General features: G+C 43.8%; 1 protein-coding gene and 1 long non-coding RNA gene across 7 annotated transcripts in view; one reads left to right on the top strand and one right to left on the bottom strand.

Moving 5' to 3' along the window:
- The window catches only part of MSRA (methionine sulfoxide reductase A), a 389,493-nt gene that overhangs the window by 241,186 nt on the left and 131,922 nt on the right, over positions 1-16,385 (top strand). For all 6 annotated transcript variants that reach the window (XM_081496028.1, XM_081496038.1, XM_081496004.1 and 3 more), the window contains one exon: positions 1,946-2,050. In XM_081496028.1, coding sequence (XP_081352154.1) covers positions 1,946-2,050 — 105 coding nt within the window. The remainder of the gene's footprint in view (positions 1-1,945; positions 2,051-16,385) is intronic.
- On the bottom strand, positions 5,762-7,618 carry LOC145508760 (uncharacterized). Its single transcript, XR_014055594.1, has 3 exons — positions 7,522-7,618; positions 6,662-7,191; positions 5,762-6,126 (listed from the first exon to the last, which is right to left on the bottom strand). It is a non-coding gene; the product is annotated as an uncharacterized LOC145508760 (long non-coding RNA).

The raw sequence follows: 16,385 nt of genomic DNA, 5'->3' as shown, positions 1-16,385 counted from the left end.
CCGTGGGATTTTCCAGCAAGAATACTGGAGTGGGTTGCCATTTCCTTCTCTAGAGGATCTTCCCGACCCAGGAATCAAACCTGCATTTCCTATGTCTCCTGCATTGGCAGGCAGATTCTTTACCACTGAGCCACCTTAATTTGTAAAATGGGGATTTCTACTTTCCCTGTATGTACCATTGGAGGGTGTAAGAATTCAGGTGAAAATACCAACATAGATGAACGATGCAAAGGATTCCCGAAACCACTGTGAGGTTTGATAATTTCTTAGAACAACTCACAGAACTCAAAAGCTGTTATCCCCACAGTTACAGTTGGTTACAGGAAGAGGATACAGATCAAAGTCAGCTAAAGGAAAAGTCACACAGGGCAGAGTCTGGAAGGGTTCACGGGAAGCCTCTGTGTCATCTCCCTCTTGGCCTCCGTGTGTGACACTACACACAGTATCACCACCTAGGAAGCTCTCCCAAACTTTGGTGTCCAGAGTTTTTACTGGGGCTTCATTACATAGGTATGATTGATCGAATGCCTGCATGGTTGAACTCAGGCTCTAGGTCAACCGATACCGTGTTACCCAAAGCCCCCTCCCTCAGTCACATGGTTGGTCTTTCTGGCATAACAGCCCCTACCCTAACCCTACCCTAAGATTAAGTGTGGCCAGTCTCCATCCTAAGAGTGTCAGTTTGGCGGCCCCTCTGTAAATAAAGACACTCCTATCAAGTATGACCTAGATTACCTACCAGAGTCAAGACAAAGGCCAGCTACGTGTTTGTACCAGGCTAAAGTCCTTACTAAGACTTCCCAGGGGGTGCCAGTGGTAAAGAATCCACCTACCAGTGCAGGAGATACAAGAGTTGGGGGTTCCATCCCTGGGTTGGGAAGATCCCCTGGAGTGGGAAATGGCAACCCACTTCAGTATGTGATCAAAAAGAGATGGAAAACAAATATATGGAGGGGTTTATTATTTACTGGGCTTCCCAGGTGGTGCTAGTGGTAAAGAACCCATCTGCCAATGCAAGAGACATAGGAGACACAGGTTCGATCCCTCTGTCAGGAAGATCCCCTGGAGGAGGGCATGACAACCCACTCCAGTGTTCTTGCATAGAGAATCCTATGGACCTCAGAGGAGCCTGGCAGGCTATAGTCCATGGGGTCATAAAGAGTTGGACATGACTGAAGCAACTGAGCACACTATATTATTTACTATGTTATAACACTGAAATAAGAGAGGATAGGATTTCCATAGGCATAAGTGGCAATGCAAATGCATTCTTCCTTGACCCACAGAACCTTGGGGACCACCTTTGAGAAGGGAATGTGCTAACAGGGGTGCTGCAGAGAGACATTTGCTACAGTAGTTGTTTACCACAGAGATGAATTAGGCTGGGGAACCACTTACCGTCCTGCCAGGTATAGGAACCTGACCCTCTTCTCAGTGTTAACAGCACAGCAAATATGTCTCTCTGTTAACAAATTTTTCTATTGTGAGTGAGTTATAAGCCTGTTTTTTCACAGATTCCTTTATCTGGCACCGTCTCCCTCTGTAGTGCAGCTGAGCTTGCTACGTACAGCGACGGGGAGATGATAAAAATAAACTGGCTCGTTTCCTTTTGCAGAGTTTCAAATCTCTAGCACCATGTCAGGTTGGATCCATAAGGTTTCATTAGAAAAGGGAAAACCCAAGTTTATTTTCTCATGAAATTAAAAAAACAAAAATTAGAGCACAATGAAGAGAAAGAATCCTTCTCAGAACACTTGCTCGAGGACAACCGCATGCTTTTATGGGAAAAGAACCAGTGACAGAGACTCAGAATGAAAGTGTTTAAGTACAATTGCCTTCAGAGGGAAGAATCTCAGCCTTTGTCTGGTGGTTTTGGGGAAACAAATAACTTGTCATAAATCGATGTTGTCAGTAAATCGGGGTTGTATGTTCTGTCTCTTTCAAGGAAAAAGTGGCCACGCAGAAGTAGTCCGGGTCGTGTACCAGCCAGAACACATCAGCTTTGAGGAACTGCTCAAGGTCTTCTGGGAGAATCATGACCCGACCCAAGGTAGATGAGTGAGCCAGTATTTAATTATCTTACTAATTACAGCTGGGATAATTAGTGTTTGAGCTGCACGGAAGAGATGAACCTTGAAATCACACAGGAGCTCAAGAATATGATTGCAGACATTTATTGACGGAGAAGGGGAGGTGCTGGGGAAAAGAGGGCGAGAGAATAAAGGCACAGCCCCCCATCTGCGCCCCTCCCTCCTTTACAGCTGTCAGGGGTGGGAAAATTCCCACAGAGAAAGACGCCAGACAATAGAGATTCGTTCACCTTTGATTATTGCATTATTCCTCCTTCATGCAGTCTTTTGTCTACAAAATTAAAGTGTCTTTCTAGCAGCTCCAAAGTTTTCCTGATTTATGGTTCCTTTATTTTCCTGAATTTAGCCTTTCTCATCTTTTGACGTTATCAGCCTTTTTTTTTCCCCCTTTAAATGTCTGAGGGTGATTAAAAAAAACAAACAAACCATAAAGGTAAAGTGCAGTATGCAATGGGTTCACAATGTTTAGGTTATTTAAATATTTATTTTGTCTTCTTTGGAATTTATTGTATGGAGATATTAATATATTTGGGCTGTAAACAATGGTGGTCAGGAATTTTGTTTGAATGTACACACAAGTGAATATCTCATGTTGGCAAATATTACTGTAATATCCAATAATGGAGCAGTTTCCAGACTTCAACTTAACAGCCTTACAAGCACTGCTTTGCCAGTGTGATGATCGGATAGTATGAACTGGAAAGTCCTATATATACAATATGATTTTCACAAACCCTGTTCATTTAGCAGGCTTCCCTGGTGGCTCCGATGGTAATGAATCTGCCTGCAATGCAGGAGACTGGGGTTTGATCCCTGGGTCAGAAATGGCTATCCACTCCAGTATGCTTGCCTGGAGAATTCATAACCTACATCTAACTAGGCTGAGAATTCTGTTGGCTTTAACAAAATATTTGGGCTTCCCAGCTGGGACAGAGGTGAAAGAACTTGACTGCCAATGCAAGAGATGTAAGAGACATAAGTTCAATTCCTGGTTAGGAAAATCCCCTGGAGAAGGAAATGGCAAGTCACTCCAGTTTTCTTGCCTAGAAAATCCCATGGACAGAGGAGCCTGGCAGGCTACCGTCCATGGGGTCGCAAAAGATAGCAATTGGTCTATTTAATGAAAATATTTTCCCTTTGGTGGTCTTGTGGGAGTGGGTGTGTGGTGTTGGCTCTTTCCTGATGAATGGATGTGTTTTTCCAAACATGCATTGTGTTTTGGGGTGGAACCTTACCAAGACCCCAGCAACCCCAGCGCCAGGTTGGTAAGTCCTGAGTCCTGGTTACACCTGAGGCCAGGGTGATTTCCCAGAGGGCAAAGGTCAGAGCTAAGGCAAGAACAACAACATGATCAGCAGAGGAGCCAGGGTCAGGCAGGTCCAGATTGCAGGCTCATCCAGCAGGGTAACTGAAGGTGGGAATGAGGCCAGGAGCAGGTTCTCCATGACGGTCAAGTCTGGTTGACGTGGGAGGATGAGTCCCTGGTGGGGAAGCAGTGAGATGGGGTGCAGGGGAGGTACAGGACTGTTAAGGGCAAGAGTACTGTCATCAGAAGGTTCAGATGCCACCCTGGTTTGGACTGCCGCTCTGTCACATCATATAAGATCGGCAGGCCTGATGGCTTAGACATCCGTGGCTCAATGAGAAACTGATTGGTGAGCTCCATAAAGAAGGGGGTGACAGCCAGGATCATTCTAAGGAGCCTTTGATTCAGAGGCAGCAGCCGTTCAGCCTCTTGCTCAAAGCCGAGGGTCAAGGCAGGACGCTGGGGGCTCCAGAGTTCTAAGTGGAGACACGTATCAGGAGCCCAGGTGAGCCTGAAGTCATGGAGCAGACAGGCTCTATGCGGGCCTGCAAGGCTGGGTCCGTGGCCTTGGCCTAGCCACCTGTGTCCTGATAGAACCACCTTGTGCTTGGCCCCCACAACATTTTAAAGAAGGTGAAGTCTGCCATCTACTTCTCTCTCCTTACTCCTCTTAACGTCTTACCCATTTTATCATTTTCAGGGTGGCGGTGGGGGGGTGTGTGAACCATTTTTAATGGTCTTTATTGAATTTTTTACAATATTGTTTCCATTATATGTTTGGGTTTTTTGGCCGCGATGCATGTGGGATCTTGGCTCCCCAACCAGGGATTGAACCTGCACCCCTTGAATTGGAAGGTGAAGTCTTAACCATTGGACCACCAGGAAAGTCTCTACCCATTTTATCACATCTCTACTAGTACACCTCAGGTCACTAGTTCTCACCCCTGAATCTCAGGGGAATTCCACCTGCAAAAGCATTTTATTAGAACCTCTTGTTCTCCCCATCCCATGGATCAGGTTGGTCTCAACTTGGGAAATTCTTGGTTTGCTATCTGTATGAATTTGCTAGGGCTGCCATCATAAAGTATCACAGACTGGGTGGCTTAACCAACAGAAATGAATTTTCTCACAGTCCTGGAGGCTAGGAGCCTAAGTTGAAGGCATTGGCAGGGTTGGCTTCACGTTGGCTCATCAATGGCTGTCTTCTCCTCATATAGCCTTCCTTCTGTGTGTGTCTGTGTCCTAATCTCTTTGTATAACATCACAAGTCAGATTGGATTAAGGCCCATCCAGATGATCTCATTTAATCTTAATCATTAAAGACTCTGTCTCCAGATTCAGTTACACTCAGTACTGGAGATTAGAGCTTCAACATGTAAATTATGAGAGGAGGTGGGACACACTTTAGCCCATAGCACTGTCTGATAATGTAATATTTAATAGGTTGATGTGCTGGTTTTTCAGAGGTATTTTTTTTCTGACAGGGTGTTCATAAGCTTATAGATTGAAAGAGACTTTAGAGATCATTTGTTCAAACCTCAGCTCCAATTCTATGAGTCAGAAGATAAAATTGCTCATGGTCAGGGTCACAGACAATGGGATTGGAGTATTGAGTGACCTATTCTTACACTAATATTTTGGGCAAATTATACATGTAGGAGGAAAGTTTTTCTACCCTTGTGTATACTTGTTTCTGCTTAAAGTAGTGCTTCATGCAGTGTACACAGTCATGCATTAAATCCCAAGGTATCTGATCTTCCCACATTATTATTAGAATTATTTTTTAGATAGTTCAGTGTAATGGGTCATGGTAAGAATCTTTTTCTGCCTTGTAGGGTTTCCTATGACCCTTCTGGAAATAGGGCCAATGGGATGATCATATGATCTAGGCCTGATCAGTCATAGTATCTTTTCCTGTTGTCACCAATGTTTGATCCAAACAACAGGCATGTAGCTCCAGCAGAACCAGCTAAGTCTTTCTCTGAGAGTGTTGTATGTTGTCACTTGGCTGTGGGTGCCAGGGGGGAGGTGCTCTGTGTGGGTTATCCCCCCATACAGAGCATCTGACCATGTGGTCCCCAAACTTCCCCAGTCTCCAGACACCAAGGCAGAGCCTGACATTTAGATCTGGGTTCTGGCCCCAGTTGGACCTCTTCCCAACCTTGCAACCTTGGCCAAGGCACATAATCTGAAACTGTTTTCTCATCTACAGAAAGGGGATAATAATGTCTATCCTGCCCACTTCTTGGGTTGTCATAGGAATGAAATGAAACCAAGTGAAAATCACTTGAAAGAACCATGGTCAAAAACCAGGGTCAAGAACCCGGCAGGTGGTGGCATTGTAGCTGTGTCCTTCTCAACGCAATACAATGTCACCAGAGTTATTTATTTATTTTTGTTTCCTTGATTTCTGTGGGGAACTATTTACCGTCTGCCTACTACAGTGTGGGTTTTCTACCACGAAAGTTCTTTTGTACTTCCTGCTAATTGGAAAGATTTCAGCGTTGCTTGCGTTCTCATTTTGTGATGAAACTGCTGGCAGTGATAGTGATGAGGTTGACAGACAGAAAGCTCCTTATCTTTGCTGCTGATACAGTCCTCAGAAGAAACAGATAAAGTCCCAGCCTCTCATGCGTGCTCTGCATCCTCTTACCTCGTATGCTCTGTGCATGAATTCCATCATTTTGGTCCTCCTGTTTCTGCATAGGGATGCAGGTCCCAGACCTGAACCTTGGGCCAAACCACAAACACACAAGTACACAATGTGGAGACTCAGCTTTGCTTTACTTGATTGCATAAACCTGACTTCTCTATTCCAACCTGTTTCACTCTCCTCCATCCTGAGGGAAAGGACAGCACATTTATGAAGTACCCCTTATGGCCCAGTCTCAGTGGTAGATGCTTTATACCTATAATTTCATTTAACCCTTACCATAACCTGATGAACTGGGGTTTACTGTCTTCACTTAATAGAAGAGGAGAAATGAGATTCAAAAATACTGACAGTCTTGCTTGATGTTGTTGGCAGTATTTGAACACAGCTCTGACCAAAGCCCAAATCTATTTTCTTTCGCCTACACTGGAGGGATCCATGCTTCCTGATGAGGAGGACCTCTTCTAAGGATAAGCATTGTTCAGGATCCCCCATGTAATATAGCTGTGCCTCTAACAACCTTGTTAAAGCAAATATATGAAGATGCTACTACAAATTTAATCATGCTGTAAATTGAATGTCCCTTGTATTAATCAGCACCATGTCACCTACCTCTGCAAAATGGAAATGCTCCCGTGCATAAAGTGCTCAACAGTCACTAAGCCACATCTGCTGCCCAGTTGGATGTATGGACCTCTGGTAGTAGCTTCAGACATTCCCAGGGACTAGGGCACAGATGGGGAACTCCTCCGGTGCACTACCAAGGGAGCAGTGGCCTTTCTGCAGAGGTCTTCTGGCTGAGACTGTGAACTGAACCCAATATCAGTTTCCTCATTTCTAAAGGGTTGGAATTTCAGCTGGATGTGCAGCCACCAATAAAAACTAAATTTCCCAGACTCTGAATGGCTAAGTATAGCCACATGTCCAAAATCAGACTAGAAGAGCATGAGTACAAGTGATAATATGAACTTCCGGGTTAAGTGCACTTAGAGGAAAGGCAGGTGATGTCAGCTTCTGGGTCCAGTGCACACAGAGGAAAGTCCATTCTCTTCTCCTTTCTCCCTTCTCACATACTGCCTGTGGTTGCAGTGATGACTGTCTTGGACCCCAGGGATGGGGGCCTCACCCTTGTAATTGAAGACCTACAAGATAGAAGATTCCAGGGTCAGTACCCCAGTCTGGGCTCTTTATGCAAGAACTGTCTTCTCTAAGCTACTGTTATTTTGGTTCATTTTAGGCCTTTTTTTTTTTCTCCTACAACAGCTGAACTAATCCTTACTAAAATAGCTTTCAATATAAGCTGGTGATGAACTCCCAGTCACTCCTCTGAAGGTCTTAATTAAAATGTTTCTTAATTAAAACATCTTTAATCAAATCTGTTAAGAGTATGGACTCTAGGGTTGGAGGATATGGCTTTAACCAGTCCTGCCACATGCTGTCTGTGTGGCCCGGGGAAGTTAACAGTCACTCACCGCCTCTTTTCTCTGTGCCTGACCACCGGGTCCCAGCTCTCACTGCTCTCATCTGGCCGCCATGCCAGCCTCCAGCTGGCCTTACCCTTTCTGATCTAGTACCCATAGTGACCTGTCAGAAGCACAAAAGGGAAGTGTGTCCCTCTCCTGACTTTTCTTTGTGATGATATACACACTCTTCAGGCTTCCCCAGTGCCTCAGTGGCAAAGAATTCGCCTGCAATGCAGAAGCTGCAGATTTGATCCCTGGGTCTGGAAGATCCCCTGGAAGAGAGCATGGCAACCCACACCAGTATTCTTGCCTGGAGAATCCCATAGACAGAGGAGCCTGGTGGGCTACAGTCCATGGGTTCCCAAAGAGTTTAACATGATTGAGCGACTAACAACCCTTTTGGAAAGTAAGCTTCATATTAAATAATTTTTTCACTGAACAGCTGGGTGAATGAACCTCAGTTTTCCCATCTGTACAATGGTTGTTCTCCCATCAGTGGTGTCAGGATGTATTAAGGAATGTAGTCTGTTGTGCAGAGACCAGCGCTGGGTACAGAATAACGACATTGTATATAATAGCCGCCATCCTCATCCTACCCATGTCCTAAAGAGCCATTTCACCAGCTCCCATCCATCTGCCTTGCTTTCTCTCGAACCCCAGTACTTCCCATTTTTTTCTTTCTCATTTCCCCATCTCATGTTCTGAATACCCTTGATCATCCCTTACACTTGGTTCATACCCTTTATCCTCAATCAGCATTCCTTTTTCTCCCATGCCAACCCTCCACCCTCTCACAAGCAGCTCCCAGTTGTGCTCAGTAGCTTCATCTGTCTGCCTTCATGGGCCACATTGTCTCTGGTGTTGGTTTCATGGAGCCCTAGGACCACATACCCTAACTTGCTGCCTTCCCCTCAGAGTCGACAGTAGGGGATTAATGTGGTTTCTCAGCTTGTGGTTGGAACTAGAGACCCCAAGGACTCTTCTGCATTCAGTGCCCATGGACCACACATTCCCCCCTCCCAACCTACTTCCACATTCCCTGTGCAGCATTGTTTAAGGTGCATGGTTCCCAGGAGGTCCCCAGAAAGTCAGGAGTGGGACTGGTCCACTCCATCTTTAGCAGGTTTGCTTCATAGCCTCCCTCTAGGTGCACTGTAGAGAAGCCAGTGTCCTGTGCTGTGTACTGAGGAACGTTAATTGGAGAGAGAAAAAAAAATCCTCTTGTGTTTTCTCAACAAGTTGCCATTTGGTGCTTATATATTTGAACTTGCCAAATTAATATCTGAACTTCATTGTGCTGACCCTTTTAAGTTAGTTTTTTGAAAATAAGTCTCCGGTTTTAAAGGACTATCCTTTTTATAGCCCACGTACAAGGAATCTATCATCTGCAAATAATTAGACAGTGGGAATTATATTGTATTGCTAATGAGCAGATGTGCATACTTATAGTGGAGGAACAGCTGCACACATACAAAATGCAAAAACGACCCAAACCTAGCATTATGAATTCTGAAAGTGATTGCATTCTTTTAAGAATTTCAGAAACAGGAAAAAAAAAAAAAAGAAACAAAGAATTTAACTGATACTTTTCTTTATTAATTGTTCTTTCAGTCGTACTTTTCCTTGCATAACATTATCACACATGGACATAGTATCTTTGCTACTTGCAAATGTGCTATTTGCACTTTCAAATCCCTCTCTCATATAATACTATAGAGCTTATATTTAACATTTTTCCTCTGCCTTTCTAGTGCTTTAAGGGTTTGGTGCCTACAGACTCAAAGACAGACTCCTGCTGGGTGTTTACTCTGGGCTGGGCATAGTGCTAGGTTCTTAATGTGCATGGGATCCCATTTGATCCTTAAAGTAACCCAAGAGTAGGCAGTCTTAGACCCATTTTACAGATGAACAGATGGGCCCAGGGAGGTGAAATGATTTGCCATGAGCCAGCTAGTACATTATTGTCAGAGCTGGGATTTGGACCTCCCAGTTTAATTTCAAACCTTGTGTTACTTCCATTGTGTGGTATGTGGTCCTACATTGTCACAAGATGCTATGGACTGACAGAAAACACAACGGCACCCTAACCTGCAACAGCAGCACATTATCCAATGAAGAGTATCTGTCCTCAGGAGCACCTTGTAATAGCTCTTACAATTTTGTAATCCTTTTAAGGATTTTCAGTATGAAAAAGTTCAAGTAGACTTTTTTTTGGCTATAAATCAAAATTTGTTTGTAATGGATAGTGTGGTAGCAGTGTGTGTGTGTGTGTGTACGCACTCAGTCATGTCTGATGACTCTTTGTACTCCCATGGACTGTAGCCCTCCAGCTCTTCTGTCCATGGGATTTCCCAGGCAAGAATACTGGAGTGGAGTGGGTTGCCATTTTCTTCTCCAAAGGATCTTCCTGACCCAGAATCAAACCCACGTCTCTTGAGTCTCCTGCATTGGCAGGCGGATTCTTTACCACTCACACCACCTGGGAAGCCCAGAAGAGTTTAGGAATGCTACTGTCTTTTGTCAGCCTATACAAAGGGCATATATCCAAGAATTTCCCTTGAAAGATGTGATTGGATCAGTGAATTCAAATAGACTTTTGCAGACTTTCAGCCAGGAAGAATTCCACATATCTTAGGTTGGAGTGGTTAGGTCATTTAAACTTTGCTGATCAGTTCCTGAAATAATGTAAAATCACTAAGAAGAAATGAAGTCAGAAGAATTAATTCACATAAAAGAATATTAAATTAGATAAAAGGAAAAATTAGAAACGATAACATTGGCAGAAACTAGAATTTCCAGGTTCTTAAATGGCAGACTAAGCTATTTGGATCAGCTTTCTCATCAAAAGCCACTCAACATGTTGGATAAGATATAAAAAACATATTAAAAGCATCACATCAAAATACTGATGAAATGATTATGAATTACTATGTTAAAATTGAAGGGAACACAGAAATCTAACAGGTAAGCAGGAGACTAAAAACCACTTTGCTCTAGGAAGTTTGCCAGTTACAGAAGAGTTGAGTCTTAAAGGCCTTATTAATCAAACTACAATGAGATGCCCCCTCACACCTGTCAGAATAGGTAACATCAGGAAGTCTCCCAATAACAAATATTGGCTAGGATTTGGAGAAAAGGAAACCCTTGTTCACTCTTGGTAGGAATGTAAATTGGGGCAGTCACTAAGGAAAACAGAATGCAAGTTCCTCAAAAAACTAAAAATAGACCTGCTATATGATCTAGCAATTCTACTCTTGTATATCAGTTCAGTTCAGTCGCTCAATTATGTCCTACTCTTTGTGACCCCATGAATCACAGCATGCCAGTCCTCCCTGTCCATCACCAACTCCAGGAGCTTACCCAAACTCATGTCCATCGAGTCGGTGATGCCATCCAGCCATCTCATCCTCTGTCATCCCCTTCTCCTCCTGCCCCTAATCCTTCCCAGCATCAGTGTCTTTTCCAGTGAGTCAACTCTTCACATGAGGTGGCCAAAGTATTGGAGTTTCAGCTTCAACATCAGTTCCTCCAATGAACACCCAGGACTGATCTCCTTTAGGATGGACTGGTTGGATCTCCTTGCAGTCCCAGGGACTCTCAAGAGTCTTCTCCAACACCACAGTTCAAAAGCATCAATTCTTCGGTGCTCAGCTTTCTTCACACTCCAACTCTCACATCTGTACATGACTACTGGAAAAACCAGAGCCTTGACTAGACAGACCTTTGTTGGCAAAGTAATGTCTCTGCTTTTTACTATGCTATCTAGGTTGGTCATAACTTTCCTTCCAAGGAGTAAGTGTCCTTTAATTTCATGGCTACAGTCACCATATGCAGTGATTTTGGAGCCCGAAAAAAATAAAGTCTGACACTGTTTCCAGTGTTTCCCCATCTATTATTTCCCATGAAGTGATGGGACCAGATGCCATGATCTTAGTTTTCTGAATGTTGAGCTTTAAGCCAGCTTTTTCACTCTCCTCTCTCACTTTCATCAAGAGGCTTTTTAGTTCCTCTTCACTTTCTGTCATATGGGTGGTGTCATCCGCATATCTGAGGTTATTGATATTTCTCCCAGCAATCTTGATTCCAGCTTGTGCTTCTTCCAGCCCAGCGTTTCTCATGATGTACTCTGCACAGAAGTTAAATAAGCAGGGTGACAATATACATCCTTGACGTACTCCTTTTCCTACTTGGAACCAGTCTGTTGTTCCATGTCCAGTTCTAACTGTTGCTTCCTGACCTGCATACAGGTTTCTCAAGACGCAGGTCAGATGGTCTGGTATGCCCATCTCTTTCAGAATTTTCCACAGTTTATTGTGATCCACATAGTCAAAGACTTTGGCATAGTCAATAAAGCAGAAATACATATTTTTCTGGAACTCTCTTGCTTTTTCGATGATCCAGTGGATATTGGCAATTTGATCTCTGGTTCCTCTGCATTTTCTAAAACCAGCTTGAACATCTAGAAGTTCACGGTTCACGTATTGCTGAAGCCTGGCTTGAACACTTTTGAGCATTACTTTACTAGCGTGTGAGATGAGTGCAATTGTGTGGTAGTTTGAGCATTCTTTGGCATTGCCTTTCTTTGGGATTGAAATGAAAACTGACGTTTTCCAGTCCTGTGGCCACTGCTGAGTTTTCCAAATTTGCTGGCATATTGAGTGCAGCACTTTCACAGAATCATCTTTCAGGATTTGAAATAGCTCAACTGGAATTCCATCAACTCCACTAGCTTTGTTCGTAGTGATGCTTTCTAAGGCCCACTTGACTTCACATTCCATGATATCTGGCTCTACGTTAGCGTGAGTGATCACACCATCGTGATTATCAGGGTTGTGAAGATCTTTTTTGTATAGTTCTTATGTGTATTCTTGCCACCTCTTCTTAATATCTTCTGCTTCTGTTAGGTCCCTACCATTTCTCTCCTTTATCAAGCCCATCTTTGCATGAAATGTTCCCTTGGTATCTCTCATTTTCTTGAAGAGATCTCTAGTCTTTCCCATTCTGTTGTTTTCCTCTATTTCTTTGCATTGATCACTGAGGAAGGCTTTCTTATCTCTCCTTGCTATTCTTTGGAACTCTGCATTCAAATGGGAATATCTTTCCTTTTCTCCTTTGTTTTTCACTTCTCTTCTTTTCACAGCTATTTGTAAGGCCTCCTCAGACAGCCGTTTCGCTTTTTTGCATTTCTTTTCCATGGGGATGGTCTTGATCCCTATCTCCCGTACAATGTCACAAACCTCCGTCCATAGTTCATCAGGCACTCTGTCTATAAGATCTAATCCCTTAAATCTATTTCTCATTTCCACTGTATAATCATAAGGGATTTGATTTAGGTCATACCTGAATGGTCTAGTAGTTTTCCCTACTTTCTTCAATTTCAGTCTGAATTTGGCAATAAGGAGTTCATGATCTGAGCCACAGTCAGCTCCCGGTCTTGTTTTTGCTGACTGTATAGAGCTTCTCCATCTTTGGCTGTAAAGAATATAATCAGTCCAATTTCGGTGTTGACCACCTGGTGATATCCATATGTAGAGTCTTCTCTTGTGTTGTTGGAAGAGGGTGTTTGCTATGACCAGTGCGTTCTCTTCGAAAAACTCCATTAGCCTTTGCCTTGCTTCATTCTGTACTCCAAGGCCAAATTTGCCTGTTACTCCGGGTGCTTCTTGACTTCATACTTTTGCATTCCAGTCCTCTATAATGAAAAGGACATGTTTTTTGGGTGTTCTAAAAGTTCTTGTAGGTCTTCATGGAACTGTTCAACTTCAGCTTCTTCAGTGTTACTGGTTGGGGCATAGACTTGTATTATTGTGATATTGAATGGTTTGCCTTGGAAATGAACAGAGATCATTCTGTCGTTTCGAAGATTGCATCCAAGTACTGCATTTCAGACTCTTTTGTTGACTGTGATGGCTATTCCATTTCTTCTAAGGGATTCCTGCCCACAGTCGTAGATGTAATGGTCATCTGAGTTAAATTCACCCATTCCAGTCCATTTTAGTTCGCTGATTCCTAGAATGTCGACATTCATTCTTGCCATCTCCTGTTTGACCACTTCCAATTTGCCCTGATTCGTGGACCTAACATTCCAGGTTCCTATGCAATATTGCTCTTTACAGCATCAGACCTTGCTTCTATCACCAGTCCCATCCACAACTGGGTATTGTTTTTGCTTTGGCTCCATCCCTTCATTTTTTCTGGAGTTATTTCTCCACTGATCTCCAGTAGCATATTGGGCACCTACCGACCTGGGGAGTTCCTCTTTCAGTACCCTACCATTTTGCCTTTTCATGCTGTTCATGGGGTTCTCAAGGCAAGAATACTAAAGTGGTTTGCAATTTCCTTCTCCAATGGACCACATTCTGTCAGACCTCTCCACCATGACTCGTCCATCTTGGGTGGCTCCACACAGCATGGCTTAGTTTCATTGATTTAGACAAGGCTGTGGTCCGTGTGATCAGATTGGCTAGTTTTCTGTGATTATGGTTTCAGTGTGTGCCTTCTGCTGCCCTCTCGCAACACCTACCATATTACTTGGATTTCTCTTAACTTGGACGTGGGGTATCTCTTTATGGCAGCTCCAGCAAAGTGCAACCGCTGCTCCTTACCTTGGATGAAGGGTATCTCCTCACAGTCGCCCCTCCTGACCTTGAACATGAAGTAGCTCCTCTTGGCCCTCCTGCGCCTGCACAGATGCCTTTCCTTGGACGTGGGGTTTCTCCTCTCGGCTGCTGTCCCTGACGTCGGATGTGGGATAGCTCCTCTTGGCCACCGCCCCTGACCTCGGACGTATATATATCCCCCCCCAAAAAGAAAATTGAAAACATTAGCTTGAAAAGATACATGCACCCCAGTTTTCATAGCAGCGTTATTTACAGTAGCCAAGGTATGGAAATAACCCAAGTGTCCATCAACAGATGAATGGAAAGAGAAGTTGTGTGTGTGTGCGAGTGTGTGTGTGTGTGTGTGTGTGTGTGTATGATGGAATATTACTCAGTCATAAAAATTACATGCTTCCATTTGCAACAGTGTGGATGGACCTAGAGCATATTATGTTTAGTGAAATAAATCAGAGAAAGACAAATGCTCTATGTTGACACTTATATGTGGAATCTAAAAAGTAACACAAACAAATGTTTGTAACAAAACAGAAACACACTTGCTAATGTAGAGAACAAATTCCTGCTTACTAAAGGAGAGAGGGGAGGAGCGGGGCAAGATAGGGGTAGAAAGTTAAAGTAGAAACTACTAGGTATAAATAAATAAGTGGAGGTCATCTACAACCTCTAGTCTCAACCTGGTGGGCCACCTAACCTGGCCTTTGAATGAAGTTTCTGAAAACCAAGCAAAGCCCCAGGGCGAGCTTAACATGTAGGCTGTAAATAAATAAAAAACCTGCCAGCTTCCTCACCAAGAACTCCAGGGAAATTTGTGCTGAAATTCTATGTGAAACGAATACATTTTCTACCTCCTAGTCCCCACTGCACTGTCCAGGTCACTCACCGCCAAGCTCTGGCTTTGGCTCAAGGTCAGTAGTTGAAACCACAGTGACAAACAGTCAGCTAACTTTTGCAGAAGCAAGAGGAAGTACAAACACCCTAAGTCGCTAAGTCATGTCTGATTCTGTGATCCTGTGGACTGCACTATGAGTGAAGGAGTGGAGGCTCCTCTGTCCTCCGCTACTTCCTGGAGTTTGCTCAAATTCATTTCCCTTGTGTCTGTGGTGCTATTTAACCATCTCATCCTCTGCTGCCCCCTTCTCCTTCAGTCTTCCCCAGTATCAGAGTCTTTTAAATACAATCAAATGTTAAACAGCCTGAAACCATGGATAATAATGTATGACTGCGGGACAACTTTGTTGTGTTAAGAAGTAAACACCAGGGCTGGCAGAGGGATGGTGGCAGAACCTGTGGGCTAGGTGGGAAGCTCACCCTCTGGGAGGAAGGGAAGCAGGGACTGCTGCTGCCAAGGAGTGAGGAGACACCTGGAGGCCAAGGGTCAGGCCACTGCTGTCTCCTCCAGCAGCGGACACTGCAGAGATCATGCAGCCAGCAGGTGCAATGGCCACCGACGGCGATCCTGCACACAGATGGCAGTGTAGAAGCCAAGATGAGAGCTTCCAGAAGTACTTTCAGAAAAATAAGAGTGAATCTCAGTATGCAAACACAGGGAACTGAAAAACCACAGTAAGCCTTGTTACTGAGTTTGAGAGGAGAAGAGACTGCAATTATACACTTAACAAATTCTTTCTGTATCTGGACCCCTGCCTGTCTGTGATGAATTGTCCTCAGATGGAGAAACTGTGTCCTAAAAGTTTGCAACATCCTTGAAGTTATGCAAAGAACTAAAGTAGCGTATGGCTTATCTAGGAGGTAAAGATGGGAATGGCTTCTGCTTGTTTGGCGCCCTCTTGAAAAGAAATACTTTTTCTCAGCTTAAGATCAAGCCCTGAGCCTTTGGAGTGGGAGCACTGACTCCAAGACCCTAGACTACCAGAGAACTAACCCTAGGGAGTATCAAATAGTGAGAACTCACACAAATGAAACTACTTGAATACAAGACCCAGCATCACCCAATGCTGGTGATGCTACCACCAGTAGCACCCTGTGCAGGACGCCTCATCTAAACAACAAACAAAATAAAAACACAAACCCAATCATCAGCAGACAGGATTACCACCTCACTCACTCTTGCCCATCAGAGGAAAAAGAAAGAAAGAAACAAACAAAAACTTAGCACAAATCTCACCCTATACAAAGCTTACACAAACCACTGGACCAACCTTAGGAGAGCAGAAACAAAAAGGAAGAAAGAATTCAACCTTCTTCAAGGAAAGAATTCAACTTTCCTTGAAGCCTGGGAAAAGGAGACCTCAA

Source organism: Giraffa tippelskirchi, chromosome 1 (genome assembly GCF_054371585.1).
Source record: "Giraffa tippelskirchi isolate mGirTip1 chromosome 1, T2T-mGirTip1v1.2.pri, whole genome shotgun sequence".
NCBI lineage: Eukaryota > Metazoa > Chordata > Mammalia > Artiodactyla > Giraffidae > Giraffa > Giraffa tippelskirchi.
The sequence above is the reverse complement of the archived record's forward strand: the minus strand, read 5'-3'. Positions and strand labels throughout refer to the sequence as shown.